The 24,092-nt window shown below is 43.7% G+C and overlaps 1 protein-coding gene across 3 annotated transcripts; it reads left to right on the forward strand.

The window, feature by feature from the left end:
* The first annotated feature begins 354 nt into the window (after nt 1–354).
* LOC130907855 (adenylate cyclase type 3-like) lies at nt 355–21,413 on the forward strand. 3 transcript variants are annotated; one of them, XM_057823341.1, is made up of 20 exons: nt 355–9,727; nt 10,239–10,388; nt 10,449–10,600; nt 12,476–12,587; nt 12,649–12,776; nt 13,199–13,357; nt 13,420–13,579; nt 13,649–13,747; nt 14,069–14,145; nt 14,208–14,366; nt 15,196–15,283; nt 15,341–15,457; nt 16,184–16,437; nt 18,612–18,915; nt 18,975–19,121; nt 19,880–19,987; nt 20,060–20,180; nt 20,249–20,373; nt 20,454–20,535; nt 21,139–21,413. In XM_057823341.1, exons 1-20 carry the CDS (start codon nt 9,101–9,103, stop codon nt 21,294–21,296), a joined length of 3,327 nt encoding a protein of 1,108 aa, XP_057679324.1. In that variant the 5' UTR covers nt 355–9,100; the 3' UTR covers nt 21,297–21,413. The 3 variants fall into 3 exon arrangements, with proteins under 3 accessions (XP_057679324.1, XP_057679325.1, XP_057679327.1); XM_057823342.1 differs by having other exon boundaries at nt 355–733; XM_057823344.1 differs by having other exon boundaries at nt 18,612–18,693; nt 18,757–18,915; nt 20,454–21,290.
* The last annotated feature ends 2,679 nt before the right edge of the window (nt 21,414–24,092 follow it).

Genomic DNA, 24,092 nt, shown 5'->3' on the forward strand with positions numbered 1-24,092 from the left:
CGGTCGGCCTCCTTAAAAGCTTCTCGGTCACGATCGGGTTTCTAATTCTTTCTCCGCTGACAGAGCGGAACGCGCCTCGGACAAAGGCCGACCGACGCCTTTGGAGGACAACTTTGTCTTTTAACATTTGCTATTTTTCTCCAAAAGTGCTTTTTGTACACCGATAACGAGTGTCTCACCGATACTCGTATCGGACTAAAGTGGCGTCGTCGGCATCGTCGCGCGGAAGGGGCAAACCTTCATTCGTGTCGCCCCTTCCGCTTCAAATGGATTGGACGTCTAGCGCCATCAGTGGCGGCCGCAGAGTCAAGTGCGGATGCTTTGATATAATAATTTCATTCTAATGTCAATGCATTGACTTTGATGGGGGAACGTCGCCCCAACAAGCACGTTCCCGTTTTCAATGAAAGGGCTTTGAAATGACTAGCACTAGCAACGGCAGCCAATGAATGTCTGACTAAGCAAGCCTTGAGAGCAGTGACTTTACAGTTAAGTGACTATGCAGTCATTCTGTAGTAAAAGAAGTATTGATATGACAGCCCGCCGGATGTCTGTATCGGGAGCCAAACAATAGTAACAGTGGGTGCAACACCACAAATAACCGTCACGCTTGCTGAAACACACACGCAGGAAGTAGTGGAGTGTCCACAAAGAAAAGTTTGGATGGACTTGTAACCTGAGTGGAATCCCACCTTGAAGGAAGGCTCCGTTTCCTGGCCGCAAGTATCAACAGGTAGCCCTCCCTCTTTGTTTTTCCGCCTTGTGACAAAACGTGGAATGTTTGGAAAAGTAGCCCCCAGGTCAGGTGAAAGATCACGAAAGCTAGGTCTGCGTTTCAATCCCCAAAACACGCACCTAAATGTTTGTTTGTTTTTTTCGCTAATCTTTAAGTTTTCATTTTGACGAAAAAATAACCCTTTGTAACGCTGTCTTCTGGGATGCCTTCACAAAGGAACTGAGAAGACTTGGTGGCTTATGTTAACAGCTTGTTTTTATTGTTGATCATCTATGCATTTGCAGCAAGGGGGAAAAGAAAAAGGCAACGTCACGTGGGCAACAGAACCATCTTGAGAACGAATCCATGACGACTAACTTTCTATATTGTGATCGTATAGGGGTACGTTTCTTTTAAATTACACTAAGCAGTTGCAAATGGAATACAAAATCATGTTTTCACAAAATTCTACAACCTACCTATGCATTTGCAGCAAGGGTGAAAAGAAAAAGGCAACGTCACGTGGGCACCAGAACCATCTAGAAAAATAGCATTGTGTTAGCATTTAGCAACAACGCTTGTGAATGGCTTCGCTCATGGAGTGGATACAATAAGCAAAAAACACTAGAACGATGAACACTGATATCACCTAGAAACTCTTATACTCTAACTAAACGAAGCCAGCCACTTAAATTTACTTATTTCTCAATTTAAACATGAAACTTTGCCCACGGGCTTCAGCAACACGTTACTTTGAGAACGAATCCACGATGACTGAATTGGATACGTTCCCACAACCGCTTGCAGCAAGTGCACCTGCAATTACGCGGTTGCACCACAAGATGACGCATTTCTCAATTTAACTGGATTTTATAAAACTTTTTTTTAACTATGTTATACTTTCACAAAAATTTGGGTAAAGCTTTTGTTTTGTCAGTGGAAAAAAAGTATAGTATAACCAATCTCAGTCCAAATAGATCGGACCTCTATCGTACTCTAGTGTTGGAAGTGAGTACGACGCCTCCACGCGATTTTTTTTTCCATACGCTAATAGTAATAACGAATAGAAATGTTTTTCAAGTCTGAAAAAGAAGTTGACTTTTTGTTTTAGCCGCAATAATATATTCTCATTTATTGTCCATTCAGGTTGGGGATGGCGTGGCTCAGTGGAAGAGTAGTTGTCCCCCACCCAAAGTATCCTTGAGCAAGATACTGAACCCCACATTGCTCCTGATGCTGCGTCACGTGTAGGTAGATGGCAATGTAGTGTAAAGCGCTTTGAGCACCTTTAAGGGTGGAAAAGCGCTATACAAGTATACAACCATCTTCCGTGTCACTTATCCGAGCAAGGGTCTCTGGGGGTGCTGGTGCCTATCCCAGCCAAGGGCGTAGGGACAAAACTCTAGCAACTTTTCGGTATGCTCAAATTGTCCCCACCAACTTTTAAGCAACCTTATTTGCATTATATAATGTGTTGAGTTATATAGGTCATTCCCATATGTTATAACGATAGAATTGATCCTTCAATTATGAAGTGAATTATTTTCATTATTTTTAGACTACATATACCTCTTTTTCACTTTTGGCTGAATGAGCCAGTCCATGTTTTTTTCCTCAAACGCACGTTTGATTGGCTGGTGACCTGACCCCCCACCCACCCACACACACACACACACACACACACACACACACACACACACACACAAACACACACACGCACTCTCACAGTACAAAACTACGTTTCATGTCGACACGCTGCCTCCTCCGCCCGCCTCGAAGAGTAGGGATATTACAAGGTTTTTTGTTTTCGGCCAGCAGCCGCTGTAAGTAATGTGTAAAATCATTGTTGTGAAGGTGGGAAGCACACCACTAATTTTGCTACTGAAAGTCCGACTTGCATCACAGTTTACCATTACCATTACATTAAACCGTGTGAACTTACTAACGTGAGTAGGAAGCTGCTTCAGAAGTGTCCTCCTGTATGTGTATTCTACAATGTTAATTAAACTGAGAAATATAGTGAACTTTGCTCAGCTGTAAGACATGTAGTGAAGCAAGGTTTACAGCCTTCTTCCCAGTTTTCATTTTTGTTTTGCTCATGTGGTTTTAAAGGAGCCCAAAGGAGTTTTAGATTTTTTTTTGTTGTGTTCAGCTGTGCATGTGGACAAAAGCAGTAGTGTTTTTCCTGAAGGAGGCTCAGTTTTTATTTTTGTCATTCCCCGACTAAGAAGTTTTTTTTGTTTGTTTGTTTCATTTAATATATTTAGACAGACAATTTTGAGAGGTATTAAGACCAAACGTTATTTATTGCATTCCTGGATACTGAAGAGATGATTAACAAGTTTGTATTTCTTGTGTATGTTAATATAATTTGTGTTCAAATATTACAATTCAAATTCTTTAACAAAATCCAGACATTTATTCAAAAGGTTTTCAAAATATTTCTGTAGTTGTTTTTGAAAACAAAGGTTTGAATCGAATGGTGTATCACCTGAACCTATACATATGCACTGCAAAAACCTTAAAACTGAAAAAAAGAAAAACCTTCCTTGTTTTCAGTGTTAATCTACTAGAAATGTTTGAAATTATCTGCCTTCAAGTAAGTTTTCCTCAGATTTCTTGAAATAAGCTTATTTTCAGCTAGCTATTTGTCTTAACATACTTATTTGAAGCAAAAGGTTTCTATATTTAATCATAAAAAAACACTTGTCTGTCAGAAGTGTTCTTAATTCAGGCATAGATATTGTTCAAAACATTTGAAAGCATTTTTTTCCTGATTTAAGTGAAAAATGACCGAATTTTAGATTATGGGGCTTTATAAGAAGAACAAATGGTAATTTTTACTAAAAGTAAGTGGAAGAATCTGACCCATTAATCCGTTAACTAGCCTTTAAAACTCAAAACAAGACAAAGAAAATTATTTGACTAGATTTAAGAAAAAATATCAGATTTAGATGTTATCCTGTAAATTTGCAGTGTTAAAGTTAGTATAAGTCAATACAGATTTATTTTGCATTGATCTTTAGCTTATCAATTCATTAGGTTCATATTCGTGAGAAATGTAGCACACGTTCACCCAATCTGTTTGGTCTTATTAATGTCCCGTCCCCAGCAAAAAATGTACATGCAGGTTGTGCCGTTAAAGTGTCCCTACCATAAGCGGATTTTAAGGGGGGCAGGCCCCCCCCTGGTGGCCGAAAAGTGTCATTGCATGAAATTGACTTTCCTATATATATAAAAGTTCTAAAGCAATAAAACTGCAACAAAAATGATTGAAATAAACAAAAGAAATTTTTATAATGGGTCAAAATTATTTTTCGAACAGATCATGTGACTAGCACCTTAGACGGTCATTGCTTTGCATATAATTCCCCCCCCCCCAAAAAAAAAAAATTAGGGGAGGGCAATTTTACTTTTCAAATGATTTTTTTTTCTTTGATTGAAAATATTTTGTTTTGGTTGAAGCAGTTTTTTTGGGAATTGAATGATTTAGACTAGGGCTGTCAAAATTATCACGTTAACGGGCGGTAATTAATTTTTTAAATTAATCACGTGAAAATATTTGACGCAATTAACGCACATGCCCCGCTCAAACAGATTAAAATGACAGCACAGTGTCATGTACACTTGTTACTTATGTTTTTGGTGTTTTGTCGCCCTCTGCTGGCGCTTGGGTGCGACTGATTTTATGGGTTCCAGCACTATGAGCATTGTGTAATAATTGACATCAACAATGGCGAGCTACTAATTTATTTTTTATTATTTATTTTATTTAAGTTTATTTTATTGAAAATTTTACAAGTTTTATTAAAACGAAAACATTAAGAGGGGTTTTAACTCATTCACTCCCAGCCATTTTCACCAGAGCAAGGCCCTTCGCTCCCGGCCGTTTTTTCTGGATTTTGACCGATTTTGCAAGGCCCAGAGAAAATTCTGTTCTATTGCTATATAAACTTGGAACCCACCAAAAGAAAGATTAGACTCTCTTCTTTCAGCAGAAAAAAAGTAAGTTCGTATCTTTTTCCATTCTTTAGAAATCAACATTAGAAAATAGCTTAGTTTGAGCAATTTTCCAATTTCTGATGAAAAAACGGAGAAAATGAGCTTTTTGTAAACGTATTCATTTCAAACATAAGTTTGACTTTAACAAAGCTATTTTTTGCATTAGTTACATTCCAAACATCTGAATAATGTTTTCCTTTTACAAAATACCATGAACAACCAGACATATAGAGCTTTAGATAGCAAAGTAACAATTTATTCACACACGACTACTGAGAGTTGACGGTTTGTTGCCGAGATGACGCCGTTGTCGCCACGTCAGCTGTGTGAACTTTTCCCTCATCGTTGTCTGTCTCACAAAGATGGATTATTTTTGTATTTCTGCGGGGTCTGCTTGGCGAGCCGCTCCACGGGGGGGTTTCACTCGTTTTGCACGGTCCTCCAGCGCCTGGCGTCCCAGGCGTCCTCTCGTTGTGTTGTTCGGTCGGAGCGCCGCCTGGCTTCTAGCCGCCAGTGCTCTGACCATGCTGCCCGGCTGTTCACTGCTGTTGAATCGGGTTGCCCGGTCTTACAAAATGTGCTACTGCCCTCCAGTGGCCAGTTTTATTGTTTTAAAATGGGTTTGGAGTGTTGTTCTTTGTTTCTCAGATACAGCGGAAGCTATATATGCTTCTTATTAAAAAAAACAAAACAAAAAAAAACGCAAAAGACGTGAAATACGTTTTTGGGACAGTGGAGCATTTTAAAATGGAACATATTTATACGTTTCTGGGACCAAATGAGTTAATATAAAATTTCTATAACTTGTACTAACATTTATCTTTTAAGAAGTACATATCTTTCTATCCATGGATCGATTTAACAGAGTGTTAATAATGTTAATGCCATCTTATGGATTTATTGTTATAATAGAAAAATACAGTACTTATATACCGTACGTTGAATGTATATATCCATCTTGTGTCTTATCTTTCCATTCCAACAATACAATTTACAGAAAAATATGGCATATTTTATAGATGGTTTGAATTGTGATTAATAACGATGAATTAATTTTTAAGCTATAATTAACGCGATTAAAGATTTAAATCGTTTGACAGCCCTAATTTAGACATAAATGTCCTATCCATAAATGGCCCAAACACAAAAGGATTTCTTCAATCAGAGAAAACTTTTTCAATGAAAAATTAAGTGTTAAAATGCAAACATTTTCAATCTCAAATATTTTTTTCCCCATTTAAAAACGTTTTCTATGATTGAAATTTTTCTTTTTTTGATTGAAGTGATTTTTCTTTTTGAAAATATTTATTTTTTGAGCAACTTATTTTTTTTGATTCAATAATAAAGACAAAAACGTCCTAGCCAAAATGTGGTCCAAACACAAATCAGCATTACTTCAATCAAAAAAGCTTGACTCCAATCAAAATAAAACCAATAAAAAATAGGCTTTCACATGCATTTTTTTGAGTTTCAAATTAATTTTTGCATTCAAACACATTTTTTTTTTTTTTTTATTGAAGCGACTTTTTTTTAATTTAAAATATATATTTTGATTGAAGCAACTTTTTTTTTTTTTTTTTAATGAAGCAATTGATTGAATAATAAAGACACAAATCTACCTCCATATAGCTCCGCCCAGGGGATACAATTTTTGACTGGAGTTAACTACATTGGCACCACACCGCCGGGCGTACCATATTCAGTGGTCGACGATCTTGGTGAAAAGTATTGCCTAAGCAGCCTGATTCAGAATTCCCCTCAAGAATGATGGGAAACAAAAAAACGCTCAATGTCAACTTATTATTATAAATATTCTTGTAAGTTAATTTTATTGCTGACACTGCGTTTTGGGGTCATCAACATGTTGTGCCCCCCCCGCCCCAAAAGTCAAACTCCACCTATGGTCCCTACCAATATTGCGACCAAACCTACGCCCTTGAATTAAACCAATTATGGGCAGTAGGCAGGGTGGATACACCCTGAATTGGTTGCCAGCCTATCAAATCTGTTTATTTTTTAATGAATGATTTATTATTTTTTAAAAGGATATTTTGAGAAAATATAAAATGAATGAAAAAAAATTGGATTTCTCCCCATTAACACTCTTTTTTTTTTTTAACTAACATCAAAAGTATCGTGCGGTCCAAAGTAACATATGGTGTCAAAAGAATTGACCAACGAAACTATTTGAGTACCTTTTTTATGAATCCATCAGCAAGTAAGCTGGATCTCATCAACATGAAGCAGCGGCGCGTCGGAGTCATTCCAAAGGGTTTTGTCCCCCCGAGACGAGCGCCTCTTCGCACCGTCAGTGTCACATTTGCCAATTTCCCAAGACGCCAGTTACTTTGGTTTCATCGTAGCAACAGTAACAGAGGATGTGGGAGGAGATAAGGATGCGGGCAGAAAGAAAGAATTCTAGGACCAAATGTTTTCGGGATGAGCCGTCGCTCATCCGTTTTAATCTCTCCTAGTCTAAGAAACGGCGGGCAATTGGAAACAAAGCAATATCGCAGATCTTCTCCCAGAGAAGGTTTCAAAATGATGAGCTCCTTCTCCGAGTCAGAAAATGGCGCACGTTGCTGAAGCTCGGAGGAATTTGCCACCGAGATTGGACACGCGGCCCCTTCTGACCTTTACGGAATAAAGTTGCGAAACAAAAAAAAAAGCCGTCGAGTCCGATCCCATCTCGGCGGGCTGCTTTCCGGTGGATCGTCGGGCACGCGGAGACGGAATAGCTTGGAGCGGTTCACCTCCGAAATCGGATTTATCGCCGAAACTCTTTTGGACTGAAGCCCAACTGTCCGATCAATTTGAAAAGGGTTTGTTCAGTTCCGAGCGGCTTCCAAGTCACAGAGCGTGAGGCAGAGGGCACCACGCGTCGATCCTGTCAATCGCAGGACCGACAGATGGACACCGGACGGACGGCTCCTGCTAACACATGTCGGAGTGGGTAAGCGCACCATTTGGTATCACGAGACAAATGCTCCCAACTGTTGCTACCAGGTTAGTCAGATGTAGCGCTGCACCGATAGCATTATGTTACTCATAAATACCGATTCCAACGCCCGGATGTATGCGTGCTATCGGCCAATGACCGTACTGTACCAATACCACGTTTTGGAAAACAGACCTTTATCTTGGGTTTCTTTTAATGCGAAATGACTGCATACTCAGCTGACTGTAAAGTCATTGCTATCGTGGCTTCCGGCTTGATCAGACAACTCATTGTCTGCCATTGAGATGTCCAATCCATTTGAAGTTTGAGGGTTGGCAGCGGATGAACAAATATTCATTCCCTGTGACCCTATTGGACTAGACGTCTACGAGCGTTAGATAAAGCGTGATTTCTTTGTACTCCCCGATACTGATGACATCATTTTAGTGCCCTATTCGTACCCATGATCTATCGGTATCGGTGCAACACTAGTAAAAATTTGAATGTCTAATAACTAAACCGGGTTACCCGCTTCACATCACTAACACTCTCCGCATGGTGTCCCCTTGCTACAGGTAGTCATAAAGGGCTCGAAATTGTTAGCTAGCATATACGTGTCTTCATTGAACCTGACATGTTCTTGAACTGTAGATGTAAGGAAGAAATGCAGACTCCACCCAATAATACCCAAGATTTAGAACCAGAACTTGAGGTACAAGTTCTGATTAGTAAAACTTGAGGTCCCTTAAGCCCTTTACATCTGGACACAGATGATCAGATCGGAACTTTGTGTACTACGACAGCTGTATCCCCACCTGGTGTCCACTTGCTAAGGGTTGTCATAAAGAGCTTGAAGCGGCTATATCCAGTACAAATCTTCAGTCAATCTTACAGACATGTCTTGGACTGTAGATGTAAGGAGTATCCAAGTAGAACTGCAGACTCCGTCCAGAAAAACCTGAGACTTAGAACCAGAAGCTGACTAGCGATCCAAAGACTTGAGCGACCTTAAGCGACACCTTGGACTAGTTTGAGTCAATTACAGGATATATATGCGGAAAAAGGCGACCGGATTGGAACTTTGTGTGTAGGTGTATCCCCTCTTCTCTTGGTGTCTCCTTGCTAAGGGTAGTCATAAAGAGCTTGAGGCAGCTGTATAGGAATCTTCAGTCAACCATAGAGACGTGCTCTTGAACTGTGGAAGTAAGGGGTAACCGAATAGAACTGCAGACTCGTCCTAGAAAAACTTTGGATTCAGAACCTGAGGCGCAAGTTCTGATCAGCGGTGCAAAGGCTTGAAGCGAGCGACACCATGGACCGGTTTGAGTCGATGACAAGGTACTCGCGGAGACAGGCGACCGCATTGGAACGACACAAATATTGTCCTTACCAAGCATCATCGTTGCGGTATTGAATAAGCAAACGGGACTGTAATTCCGCTGAAAATGTCCAACCGGGTGTGCCACTTTGACACGGCGCAACCCGCGGAGTACCCCGTCATATACCCGTGCGAAGTGGCCACCATTACCCGAGACGCGCCCGGTCGCGGCCCGCTGCGGACTTTCACCCCTTACTCCTCGGAGAAACTTTACCAGAGCTACTTCCGCCGTCAGAGACAGCGGAACGTACCGACGCTGCTGACGTTCGCCGCTCTCTTTAACGGCTTCGTGGTGGTCACGAGCGCCGTCGCGTACGCCGAGCGCAAGCGGGCTATGGTGGCGGCGGCCGCCGTCGCCCTGGCCGCCGACGTGCTATTCCGCGAGCTGTATCGGCGCCAGAAGCTACCCGCCTCGGCGGTGTGGCGAGGGGCCGTCCCGTACGTTCTGTGGCTGATGGTCACCCTCCACGTGCTGTTCTACACTGGACTCAACTTCCGCCGCGTGCCCCACGCCAGCGACGCGGCCGGCTGGCAGGCTTTTTTCACTTTTTCCGTCTTCTTGACTCTGCCGCTCAACTTGCCGGCCCTGCTGCTCCTCTCGGGGCTTTCCTGCGGGATCCACATCCTGGTTCTCGGGGTGACCGTGGCTCAGAGGCTGGAGGGGGGCTTGGACGGGCCCATGCTGGTCAGGCAGGTAAATCATTTCCTGTAAATCTTCAGTATTCATTTTGTGTTTTTTTTTCCCCCGAGTCATTTCCTTATTAACTCACTGCCTGCCATTGATGTCCAATCCATTTTGACAGGGAGGGGCCAATGAAGGAACGTTCAATGGCACGGAAAAATGAGCATTCATAGTCAGTCCTCCCAGTTTCAATGAATTGGGTGTCATTGATATTGTTGTCAAAAGCAGGCAATGAGTTCATTTTGGCTACATCCCGTATGGGTCACTCACTTCCTGTTGCTATTGAGTCATACCCCCATTGTAAATGAATGGGGCTATTGGAAATAAATGGGGAATATTGGTGGAAGTGTACATTTTTGGCAAAATCTTTTTTAAATGAGTTGGATTGAAAAAAATCTACATTTTGAAACGTTTGTTGATTGGAAACGAACCCACATTTTTATCACAACCGTTCCAAAGCATCCCCACAATGATGTGAAGTTCTCATTTTAAGGCCCTCTCATTGGTCGGTTCTCCTTTTCAGCTCCTGGCTAGCGCCATGCTGTACCTGTGCGCCGCCGCCGTGGGCGTCATGTCATACTGCATGTCCGACGGGAAGTACAGGACTGCCTTTTTAGAGGCCCGTCAGTCGCTGGAGGTCAAACTCACGCTGGAGGAGCAGAGCACACAACAGGTACAGTACGTGGAAGCGTACGGGAAAAGGTGTCACTTCCGCTCTCCCGCCGCATCGCAGGAGGAATTACTGCTGTCCATCCTGCCGAAACACATCGCGGATGAGATGCTGCAAGGCTTGAAGAATCAGGCCAATGAGGTCCAACAGCGGCAGCGAGTGCAGCAACAGCAGCAATTCAACACCATGTACATGTACCGCCACGAACACGTCAGGTGAGACTCAACCTCACGGGATCCTATGCTACGTGTGAAGAAGTCGTCACAAAATCATATACTAGTCCTTCTAAAACAAATTGCATATTGTGATAAAGTTCATTATTTTCTGTAATGTACTGATAAACATTAGACTTTCCTATATTTTAGATTCATTACACACAACTAAATTAGTTCATGGCTTTTATTGTTTTAATATTCATGATTTTGGCAAAAAAGTCAAGAAAAACCAAAAATCCCTTTCTCAAAAAATGAGCATATCGTGAAAAGGTACTCTAAACAAGCTACTAACCTAATCATCTGAGTCAACGAATGAACTCAAAACCCCTGCGAAAGATTCCTGAGGCTTTTAAAAACTCCACCACCAGCCTGGTTCATGACTCAAAACCGCAATCATGGGCAAGACTGCCGACCTGACTGCTGTCCAGAAGGCCATCATTGACACCCTCAAGCAAGAGGCTAAGACACAGAAAGACATTTCTGAGCGAATAGACTGTTCCCAGAGTGCTAGATCAAGGCACCTCAGTGGGAAGTCTGTGGAAAGGAAAAAGTGTGGCAGGAAATGCTGTATAACCAGAAGAGGTGACCGCACCCTGAGAAAGATTGTGGAGAAGGGACCTTGGGGACCTGCAGAAACACTGGACTGAGTCTGGAGTAGAAACATCCAGAGCCACCGTGCGCAGGCGTGTGTGAAACAGCGGCAGAAGCGCCTGACCTGGGCTACAGAGAAGCAGCACTGGACTGTTGCTCAGTGGTCCAAAGTACTTTTTTCAGATGAAAGCAAATTTTGCATGTCATTCTGAAATCAAGGTGCCAAGGAAATGCCAAAATGCCTGAAGTCCAGTGTCAAGTACCCACAGTCAGTGATGGTCTGGGGTGCCATGTCAGCTGCTGGTGTTGGTCTACTGTGTTTGATCAAAGGCAGGGTCAATGCAGCTAGCTATCAGGAGATTTTGGAGCACTTCATGCTTCCATCTGCTGAAAAGCTTTATGGAGATGAAGATTTCATTTTTCAGCACGACTTGGCACCTGCTCACAGTGCCAAAACCACTGGTAAATGGTTTACTGATCGTGGCATTACTGTGCTCAATTGGCCTGCCAACTCTCCTGACCTGAACCCCATAGAGAATCTGGGGGATATTGTGAAGAGGAAGTTCAGAGACACCAGACCCAAAACTGTGGATGAGCTTAAGGCCGCTATCGAAGCATTCATAACACCTCAGCAGCGCCACGGGCCGATTGCCTCCATGCCACGCCGCATTGAAGCAGTCATTTCTGCAAATGGATTCCCGACCAAGTATTGAGTGCATAGCTGATATAATTCATTGAAGGTTGACTTTTTTTGTCTTAAAAAACACTTGTTTCTATTGTTCAGATGAAATATGCTCATTTTTTCAGATAAGGATTTTTGTTTTTTTCTTGACTTTTTTGCCAAAATCATGAATATTAAAACAATAAAAGGCTGTGTGTAATGAATCTAAAATATATGGAAGTCTAATGTTTATCAGTACGTTACAGAAAATAATGAACTTTATCACAATCTGCTATTTTTTTGAAAGGACCAGTGCTCTACTGTACTGTTGTTGTATGCTACTTGGATATACTATACTGTTACAAAATAGCCACCACTAGTAGCACGACAAGTAGTCATCCCTTTATATGCTACATGACTATAACTGGCATTACTAAGTATTTACTCATTTATATGGTACGTAAGTAGACGTAGTATTTTGAAGTCATTGAAAGTATATACAGTATGCTGCACCACTACAAGTAGTGTTACTGAGTAGCCAAAAATGCATACGCTACATGACTATTAATTGCGTTATGAAGTAGGCAGTAAGCAGCTCTGATCCCATGCGTGTCGCCCCCCAGCATCCTGTTTGCCGACATCGTGGGCTTCACGCAACTGTCGTCCACCTGCAGCGCTCAGGAGCTGGTCAAGCTCCTCAACGAGCTCTTCGCTCGTTTCGACAAACTGGCCGAAGTGAGTTAGGTCGGCGGGGCACTTACGTGACTTCTGTTCATCCCGTCCTACTGTTCGGCAGCGACACCATCAACTGCGGATCAAAATCTTAGGCGACTGCTACTACTGCATCTGCGGTCTTCCCGACTTCCGAGAGGATCACGCCGCCTGCTCCATCATGATGGGGCTCTCCATGGTGGAAGCCATCTCGTGAGCGATCGACGCGTTAGGGCCGCCGCCGTCGATCCGCTAATGGTTTTATTTTTATCATCACTGATTTGTTTAGAGACAGGGCTGACCACAGAATTGACCAAATCCTCTTTATTCAGTTTCCTTACAACTTGGCTGCCATTGCCAATGGAAGCTAAAGAGTTATAATTTTGTAAAATGATTATGTTTTTTTGAAATTCAAGAAAAAAAATATTAAGACATTTGAAAAAGAAAGAAATCATACATACAAATATTCTTTTATTTGCATGAATTACGTGAAAATAAACAAAGCACAAATGGAAAAAAATAAAACCGGACCAATACGGATTCTTGAAACCTTTCAAATCAATTCACCTCCGGACCATCAGGGGGCGCTTTGCCTGCGATGACTCCACAGTCCTCTTTGTTTCTGTTTCCGTCAGTTACGTGCGAGAAAAGACCAAAACGGAAGTGGACATGCGAGTGGGCGTGCACACCGGCACGGTGCTGGGCGGAGTTCTGGGACAGAAGCGCTGGCAGTTTGACGTTTGGTCCACGGATGTCACCGTCGCCAATAAAATGGAGTCCGGGGGGATTCCGGGGTAAGAGACGCGCGTATGACTCCCCGTCGCCGACTCGGCTCTACGGTCATTTGCCGCCGCAGGCGGGTGCATATTTCCCAGAGTACCAAGGAAAGTCTCCGCGGGGAGTTTGAACTGGAGCCGGGCAACGGCGGCGAGAGGTGCGAGTACCTGCTGGAGAAAGGCATCGCCACTTATTTGGTGCTGCTTCCGAAAAAGACGGCGGATAACCTCCACGGAAAAGTCAGCGCGCGTTCGCGGCTCGTCGTTTACCAGTGGTCATTCTTACCTTTTTGTCTCTTCTCCCGGAAGCCGAGTGTTTTGTCGACCGCAAAGTCACGGCGTTTGATCGACGCCACGTCAAACGGGAACGTAGCATCGATATCGCCGGCGTCGGAGTCTCGTCTCGAGGTAAATCGGCACTCGCTTCCCAGTTTAGCTCCCGCCGCTAACGTTCGTCTGAAATGTCACGAGTAGCGTCGCACCGATACCAGAAAAATGTGGTCAGCGTATAGCGATGAAGTCTCTTAGTGTTGAAAGAAACCCCCCCCCCAAAAAAAAAAATACAATACAGTCTCGACATCGGCCGATACCGCACGGCCGGCTCTCCTAATCGTTAACCGGAGGCCGAAAATGGTACAGGTGCAACACTAGTGGCGAGCTAGCGAAACGGAAAAGATTTCCTAACCTGGAAATAAAGTAGCGGCGGACTAATCGTGTCTTTTTCGTCAGAGGTGCCGTTCGGTGGCGGAACACGTGATCAACACGCGACTCCGTCGGGAGCTCCAGGAGAGAGAAACGCAGCAAATGTGAGAAGATCCCTCCGGAGAATCTCAAAGGGGAAAGGAGAAAAAATTGACTCCTCCTCTAGATTGAAGAACGTCATCCGTCCCGTCACCTTGAGCTTTGTGGACGGACAGCTGGAAGCCGACTTCTCCTCGGAGAAGGAGAAGCGGAGCGGGGCGGCCTTCTGCTGCTGCGCCGTCGTCTTGTTCTTCATCACCGTAATGGAGGTCTTCATCGACCCGCTGTAGGTCCCGGCTCCTCGTTTTGATTGCTAGCCAATAAGGTCGTCGGGTGATTGTTGGCCCACGCGCTCCCTCTAGTGTTAAGAAAAAAAATCAGCTAAGAGTACTTAGGTCATGTTTAGAGAGTATTTGGTGGTGGTGGTGGTTATACTTGGGGAGATTTATACAAGGTATTACTATTAGTCTAGGTCAGTACTAGTCTACACACCAAACACAATTTGGTTACTTTTAGAAGCATTTCAGTAGATTTTAGAGTATGTAAATCACTTTTAGAGACGATTAGTTTATGCGTATTTGCGTTTAGTTACTTTTAAGGAGTATATTCAAGAGTATTTAGGTCACTTTTATTTGTATGCACCTTATGTTAACCTTTAGCGGGTACGTATTTCAGTTTATTTCTGAGTATTTAGGTCACTTTTGCAACGTATGAGTGTAGACCTACCTGTGAGTATTTGGTGACTTTTAGGGAGTACTGTATTTACTGTGTTTAGATCATTAGTATTAGTGGTGATTTTTTCCCCCCATTACATTAAAGAGTATTTCCATCACTCTTATAAAATATAAGTGAATACCTAAAGGTATTTGTTGACTTTTAGAGAACATTTGCATAGACTTATTAGTATTTAGGTCACACTTACAAATTTAAGAGAAATTTAAGTGTGTACTGATGAGTTTGGTGACTATTAAGGAGTATTTGGGTCGCTTCGACAAACTTTTAGTTTACACTTATGAGTATCTGGTTACTTTTAGGGAGTATCGGAGTAGATTTAATTGGAGGTCCCCTTTTGCTCCGTGCGCTTCACGCTAACCCGTCGTCTGCCGTCGTTGCAGACTGGTGGCGAACTACGTGACGCTGGCCGTCGGAGAAGTACTGCTACTGATCCTGACCGCGTGCTCCGCGGCGGCCTTCTTCCCTCGGGTAAACGGAACAAACCGAAAGTCCTCGCGTTGACGCGTAGTAACGATACGTGTGTAGTTTTTTTGCAAGAAGCTGGTGTCCTTTTCTTTGTGGATGGACCGCACGCGCTGGGCGAGAAACACCTGGGCCGCGGCGGCCATATTTGTAGTCACCATGGCCGCCATTGCCGACATGGTGAGACCAGCTTTTGTTTTTGCAGCTTTTTCACCAACCCGCTCATCTAGCTTCACCTGACTTGCTCCTCTCCCCGCGGGCTCCATTAGTCGTCTATCCGGGTGCCGGCAGTCACATTTGTCAGAGGGCCCTCGAGGAGCTGTTAACGCACCACGCTATCGTTTTGCTGAATGACGGGAATATGGAGAAGGCTCCAGCAAATGTTCCTTTTTTTCATCAACTTATTCCCTGCCACGATGGCAATAGACGTCCAAAATAGGATATTAAATAGGAGCCCTTTTTAAAAATATTTTTCAGTAAATAAGGTCATATTCCTGCATCTTCTGAACCGCTAATCCTCACGGGGGTGCCGGAGCCTATCAAACAGATTGGTCATCTATCATTCTCAATGCTATCTTAAATCCTGTTTTATAATGTACAGTAGGTACTTATATTTTAATCTTTGTATTAGTCATTTTATCTGCATTTTTGAATTAAAAAAGTAAAGGTGGGAAAGTTGGTCAATATCTTCTTTTTTTCTCATTTTTCAAATAAAAACAAGAATTGAAAAAAGATTTTGAAATGTATATATATTTAAAAATAATAATAGAAGGAACAAACGTGTGGTCTGTATCTCTATTTTGAAAAAAAGTCACTATTTTGATATATTGAAAAAAAAAATATCTAGGATATACTCAAGTGAGAAATCAACCAATAAAATGTCATCATTGTACTTTGTTCCTTCAGCTGAGCTGCGTTCCGCCGCGTCGGCGTCCCTTCAACGGCACGTCGACCGTGCTGGGCGAATGCGCCGAGAACCCCAAGCACTACAGCTTCGCGGCCGTCATGGCGTTGATGGCCGCCGCCGCCCTAGTGCAGGTGGGCCACCTGATCAAACTGGGCCTGATGGCCCTGGTCGTCACGGCGACGGGGGCGGTCAACATCCACGGTTGGCGGGATATCTACGATTTGTACGACTTTGTGCACTTTGCGTCCCACAGGTCATTCATCATTTCATATACCATTTTTTGAACCTTTACAGGACACTCATTTAACTCATTGATTCAGATTCAGAATATTTATTGTCATTGTTACAAAGGCACAACAGAACTTTGTTTTTGGAGCATCCGGCTAAGTTGATTAAGTGCAAAACCCATGTAATAAATACCCTGAAGTACCAATTGTAAACATTGACACAGTATTGGACATAAGTACAACAAAGATTCAACAGCAGCATAAAGTCATGTCAGTGCTAAAGTGCAGAGCAAAATATACCTGGTAAAAAGTTATAAATCAGTGCAAAAACCAGATCAGTTAATCAAGTATACTGGTCGTCAGCCAATGTGTAAGGGTCAGGGAGGAGCAAGCAGTGGGTGCAACAATGCAAACCAGTTCAGAGTTATTGTTGTTGGTGGATGTGGATTATTGTCCGTAAGAGGGGTGCAGAGAGGGGAGAGGGGCAGAGTTCAGTAGCCTGTAGTAGTCCGTTTCGTCGTCGTTGGAGATGCGTCCGAGCACTGTGGTGTCGTCGGCAAACTTGACGATGAGGTTGGATGCAGAGGAGGCGGAGCGGTCATGAGTGTACAGGGTGTAAAGCAGAGGGCTCAGAACACACCCTTGAGGGGCCCCGGTGTCGAAGGTGTGAGTGGAGGAGGTGATTTGCCCACTCTGACACTCTGTGTGCGATTGGTTAAAAAGTCCACAGTCGGTCTTGAGGCCCAGTTTGGACCGGAGTTTGAACGGCCGGATGGTGTTAAAAGCCAAACTCCCACTGACGGCGCCAGATGCCCAATCCATTTACTGGGAGGGGCAAATGAACGTTCACCCAAGTACACGTACTTGTTGTACAGGTACATAGAAGAACATGTAGTGCAAGTTTACTTAATCGTAGCATATATAAAGCAAATACATGTACTTGAAGTACAATTTCTCACAGGTACACATACTTTTGAGCAAGTGCACTCAAGTACAACTATTTGTAGTACAAGTACTTGCAGGTGTACCTACTTTTACCACAAGAGCATGGCATTACACATACTTGTAGTTCAAGCGAACATAATTACAGGTATTTGTAGTACAAGTACAGTATCGGATGAAGGAACCTGACCTCTTAGTCACATTGCCGGAATCACGCCAGCCGAACCGCCGGACCCGCGCTGGCGCAGCTCCAACGACCCGGCCCGGCGACGCGATACCCACACAACCAAACTCCGCACATTCACCTTAGTCTTAACCCCTTGTACTGACTCCATTTTGAAAGCTGGAAAAAGGCTTTGAAACACAAGTTGACAATTTATTCTGAGTTGACAGCAATCATACAGCACAGAGGGAACCAGGCGAGGATTCAGGGTCAACAAAATGACAATGCTTAGTTAAACATTCAGTCTTCTTTAAGGCTCTCGCGGGGCGGGCCGTGGCCAGGAAGAAGGATGCGTTTAAGATCATCTTCTATCGCAGATTGGGCTGTTTAGTTCGTGTGTCACCGTTGCTGGGTCATCGTTAATGAGGCAACTGAGATGGGAGGTTGGGCCTGCCTTGACGTCTGAGAGAAGCCGAGCTATCAAACTTAGTTCTTCATGTTCTGGGATGTTGCTTTGGTAGGCCGGGGTGTCTTAGCCCCACCGAAGAGATGATGGCGTTGTTTCCTTTGCTTATCGGGCGAGGGCTGATAAGCCAGTCCGCTTCAATGTGTCAAACGGCATGGAGTATAGTCTGCTTGTTTCCTTAAACTATGGTCAAATGCTTTATTCTAACAAATGTGTTAGAATAATGCAAACAGTTATACAGTGCCTAGGAGAAAAGGTACTATCTCCTTCGAATCGAGCCATTGGAAACATTTTTGTTGTAAAGCAAGCCCATGCGAGTACACGTATGCAAATATGAACATAACCGCAAGGCTACTTACTTGTAGTAGAGGCAAGCAATTGTATATGTAGTACAAGTACAGTACTAGCGAATTGGGCCATTGGAAATGAACAGAATTTTTTGGGTCGCATGTAGTTGTAATTGTATTACAATTTAGTACGCGCCAGCAAGTAAATGAATTTGAAATTGTTATAATGATTTTTTTTAAAATTTCAAATACAGTTATTATTTTTTGAACGATTGAAGAGTCGCTCCAAGTCCAAATAGATTTGCCGTCACTGGCGATTGAACTTTATTGTTTTCCTTCCAGAACATCTATGGTCCCATCCAAATACCTCATGACCGCGATGACCATCGTAATGATGCTCAGCCTCTACCTGTTTTCCCGCCACGTAAGCGAGTCGGCCGCCGCCGACCTGCTGGTGCTTGCCGCCATATTTGTGTGTATTACGCAGTCGGAGTGCCAATCCAGGGAGTTGTTCCTTTGGAAGGTGGGTGTACACCAACAGAAGGAGAAGGTGTTGGAGATGAGACGCTGGAACGAAGCACTGGTCACCAACATGCTGCCCGAGCACGTGGCCAAGCACTTCCTGGGCACCAAAAAGCGAGACGAGGTAGGTTTTGGTCGGGCCGGGCCCCGGACGGACTGGCATTGTGCCGTCCGTCCTCGCAGGAGCTGTACAGCCAATCGTACGAGGAAGCGGGCGTGATGTTCGCCTCCATCCCCAACTTCTCCGACTTCTACACCGAAGAGAGCATCAACAACGGAGGCCTCGAGTGCCTGCGGATCCTCAACGAGATCATCTCCGACTTTGACGGCGTGAGTCGGCGCGCTTCTCCCGGCTCGCTCGCTCGCTCGTTGACGGCGACGGACATCTGATCCGTTGAGAACGGAAGGGGCAATAGCGCCCTTAAAATATCAGCATTCAAAGCCAGTTCTCCCAGTTGAAATGAACTGGGAAAGAATTCCACCTATTAAGGGAAAACAATCGGTTTCTAAAAGTTCATTTGGTCAAAATGGATCAGATGTCTACGCATTGGGTGTCAGATCTACGGCAGCCTGATTCGTAGCTCATTCGCAAATCACACATCACTTTTTATTTTGAGCTTGGCGCTATAGATTTGTGATTGACGTGATCGAGCACTGCTGCACTTGGCTCTCGTTCGTGTACAGTTCCGTTCGCTCCCTCCTAGTCAAAATAGATTGGATTCCTAGCGCCGTAAATGGGAGCCAATGAGTTAACAAGGAAGTGACACCAAATCAACAGGGAGTCACCTGCAAACGCCCTAAAATCAACAGGAAGTAATCCAAAAATGACAAGGAGGTGACACAAAATGAACTCATTGCCTGCTAATGACAAGGATAGAAGTCCAATTCATTTAAACTGGATGGGCTGCTGTGAACGCTCATCTTTCAGTAACATTGACAGCGCTAGATGTCCGATCCATTTTGACCGGGAGGGGCGAAATCACCCAAACCCAGTCCAACTGGTTCGGACATCTAGCGCCGTCAACGGCAGCCAGTGAGCTCCCGGTTCATTTTGTGACCATTGGAGGAACGGCACTTCTCCTCTGCAGTTACTAGACAAGGACGAATTCCGCAACATCACCAAGATCAAGACAATCGGAAGCACCTACATGGCGGCGTCGGGACTCGCCCCGAAACGCGGCGCCGGCGGACACCGGGTATGAAACCTCCATTTCCGTTCGAGTTGTAATGGGCTCCGATCCAAATGTGTTGTGATTGCGTGCCCCCAGGAGCGGACGCCGGCGGAGAACTGGCGGCACCTCGCCGATCTGGCGGACTTTGCTCTGGACATGAAAGTCACCCTCGACAACCTCAACAAGCAGTCCTTCAATAACTTCATGCTCCGAATCGGTCCGCCTCGGCATCGGGAGCCAAAAGATGCTACCGCTGGTCGTTACGAATGCGCGTCTATGTTTCAGGTCTCAATAAAGGCGCCGTTCTGGCCGGCGTGATCGGCGCTCGCAAACCTCACTACGATATCTGGGGCAACACGGTCAACGTGGCCAGTAGGATGGAGTCCACCGGCGTCATGGGAAACATACAGGTACAAAACCTAACGCCTGCTCTTCATCCTCAACTCGAAAGCTGTGCTGATCTGGAAATGTGGTTTGCGGGCTCCCTCAGGTGGTGGAGGACTGCTACGACATCCTCAAGTACTACGGCTTCCGCTTTGTGCGAAGGGGGCCCATTTTTGTCAAAGGGAAAGGTGAACTTCTCACCTTCTTCATGAAGGGGAAAGAGCAAAACACAAGCCGCGTTGTTCCAACGACGACTCTTCCGCACCAAGTGGTGCACGTCTATTAGACATTCCCATTTCTCCACTTTTTTGTTCCTCTGTCTTGGCGGTATTCAGATGCTCTGTGGCGATGTAAATGATCCATTATGATAGGGTGAAATGCAAGCACACGACTAATAAATTGCTTTTCGAAGGTTTTGTTTTGATTGCCTCTCCCAGCGCAAACGGATTGCCGGCAATGGCAGCTAAATATTTAACAATAAATATTGTCTGATTTTTTAAAAGTTGAAAACAAAAAATTGAATTCAAAAATATTTCAAATAATGATAAACTTACGCAGCCTGTCCAAACTCCAAGCCAAGCCAAATTAAGACGTGTGTCTACCAACACATGCTAGCCTTCCATTTGGACGTCGATCACTGTCAATGGCACCAAATGAGGTCATTTGTGAAATGAATAATAAAGCCGTAAAACAGTAGGAAGTTAGTACGGGTAGATGGATTTCCTTCTGGAGTCCTTCTAAAAAAATTAGCATACTGTGATAAAGTTCATTATTTTCTCTGATTTATGAAGGGAATAGGTTAGCTGACGGTCGCTGTGGTAACCACGTCCCATCCGCGCACGTACCAAAACCGCCCAAGACCGGCCACAGAGGGATGGTCCCGAAACAAGCAGGCACACCTTCGGCCCGGCCCTCCTACACCACGGACTTAAAAAACACTGGACACTGAGATTTGCTGCTCAGAAACATTTTCTGTGTAGCCTTGCTTTGGATTCAGCATTGTTCCCTCCGTCGTCTGTTTTTGCTTTGTTTTTGACCATTGTCGACGAATAAATTCTCAACCTGTTTTCGGTGAGTCTTCTTCAAACTTTTGAAACATGGAGTCAGTACGAAGGGTTAAAATAAGAAGACAACGCGCGGAATTTCCGCCGTCCCGGTTGGCACGCTCCCGCGTGCGGCTTGGCCGGGGGGCGAATTCCAATATTTACTGATGAACATCATATATTTTAGATTCATTACACACAACTGAAGTAGTTCAAGCCTACTGCTTTTGTTTGTTTTAATATTGATTATTTTGGCAAAAAAAAGTCAAGAAAAACTAAAAAATGAGCATATTTCATCCAACCAATACAAAAAAGTGGTTTTAATACAAAAAAAGTCAACCTTCAACGAATTATATCAGCTATGCACTCAATACTTGGGACGGGAATCCTTTTGCAGAAATGACTGCTTCAATGCGGCGTGGCATGGAGGCAATCGGCCTGTGGCACTGCTGAGGTGTTATGGATGCTTCGACAGCAGCCTTAAGCTCATCCACAGTGTTGGGCTCGGTGACTCTCAACTTCCTCTTCACGATATCCCACAGATTCTCTATGGGGTTCATGTCAGGAGAGTTGGCAGGCCAAATGAGCACAGTAATGCCACGATCAGTAAACCATTCACCAGTGGTTTTGGCACTGTGAGCAGGTGCCAAGTCGTGCTGACAAATGAAATCTTCATCTCCATAAAGCTTTTCAGCAGATGGAAGCATGAAGTGCTCCAAAATCTCCTGATAGCTAGCTGCATTGACCCTGCCCTTGATCAAACACAGTAGACCAACACCAGCAGCTGACAAGGCATCACCAGACCATCACTGACTGTGGGTACTTGACACTGGACTTCAGGCTATTGGCAGTCTTCCTCCAAACTCTGGCACCTTGATTTCAGAATGACATGCAAAATTTGCTTTCATCTGAAAAAAGTACTTTGGACCACTGAGCAACAGTCCAGTGCTGCTTCTCTCTAGCCCAGGTCAGGCGCTTCTGTCGCCGTTTCAGGTTCAAAAGTGGCTTGACCTGGGGAATGCGGCACCTGTAGCCCATTTCCAGCAAACTCAGACTCAGTCCACTGTTTCTGCAGGTCTGGAATCAGCCCTTCTCCGCGATCTTTCTCAGGGTGCAGTCACCTCTTCTGGATGTGCAGCGTTTCCTGCCACACTTTTACCTTCCCACTGAGGTGCCTTGATCTAGCACTCTGGGAACAGTCTATTCGCTAAGAAATATCTTTCTGTGTCTTAGCCTCTTGCTTGAGGGTGTCAATGATGGCCTTCTGGACAGCAGTCAGGTCGGCAGTCTTGCCCATGATTGCGGTTTTGAGTCATGAACCAGGCTGGTGGTGGAGTTTTTAAAAGCCTCAGGAATCTTTCGCAGGGGTTTTGAGTTCATCGTTGATTCAAATGATTAGGTTAGTAGCTTGTTTAGAGTACCTTTTCATGATATGCTAACTTTTTTTAGATAGGGATTTTTGGTTTTTCTGGACTTTTTTGCCAAAAATCATCAATATTAAAGGGTATGACAACACCTGGGGAAATGCTAATATTCCATCATTTATCCATAAAGGCATGCTTTATGGATTCATATCATGTCACTTCGTGTAATTGCACACATCGCAACACCAAGAAAATGAGAGAAATTTGGGTCGATTTTCAAGCTAAAACGACCCGCCCCCGAGATCCCGGAAATCTGGCAGATTGTGTGCGTGACGTCGTTACAAGGAAACAACACCGGCTCAGTGCTTTAGTACTGAATGGCGGCGATGATGGCGGACAATTTCGTTTCTAGTTGCAGCGACGAATCCGACGTAGAAAGACGTAACGAGTGTTCATCTAATGGTAACAAGGAGTTACCAACTTTTCTTTGGTGTTTTGGGTTACCAATTTGAGCCCAAACGAAAGCCAATGCAGCCTAATGAAACGGTTATTGAGGGGAGCAATGACACTGATGAAACACCGGCAGCAGATTGTGTGGGGGAACACCGAATGGTTTGTTTTGCATTTCTTTTTGTGAAGCTGATACACGACCGCAAATTAAAGTAATATATAGAATGATTATCATTTATTGTGCTGTCATAGGTTTTCGCTTTGCCAACGGACACAAATATGAATGGGATTAAAGGATTTGTTCTATATATTTTACGAACCATAATAAGTACATTACATGCTAAAACACAGGCCAATTAACACAGGTTTACACAGCTGACAGCTTTTCTATGATCATCACTAACATCAGCTATTGTGATAAGGCTATGTACACATGATGTATACATGGTGTAGCCAGTCTAAAATTTCCCATCAACTTTGTTATTGTACAGTGCTATACTTCACATAATTTGTTGTTGGTGCCTGGAAAGTTATAATTATTAGGCAGCTTAGCTAACCACTGAAAATGTTGTATGAATAGAAAACATTCTATTTTAGTCTATGGACTTTATGACTGTAATTCCCCAGTGTGATGGTCAATATTTTAATGCATTAATTTATTCACTACTTTGGTAAAAAAAAAAAAAAAAAAACTATATTCTCACAGCTTGGCAAATAACATTTTCTTGTTTTATTAGTATCTGTGTTAATACCTGTATTTTTCATAATTTGTCTTATAAATGTTATGTATGTTTACAATTACAGCAGCATTAAAGTGTATCAGGCAGAAAATGTACTGGAAGATACATGCGTTTAATGATTACAACTGAATTTAGTCAATTTATCAAT

Source organism: Corythoichthys intestinalis, chromosome 19, assembly GCF_030265065.1.
Source record: "Corythoichthys intestinalis isolate RoL2023-P3 chromosome 19, ASM3026506v1, whole genome shotgun sequence".
Lineage (NCBI taxonomy): Eukaryota > Metazoa > Chordata > Actinopteri > Syngnathiformes > Syngnathidae > Corythoichthys > Corythoichthys intestinalis.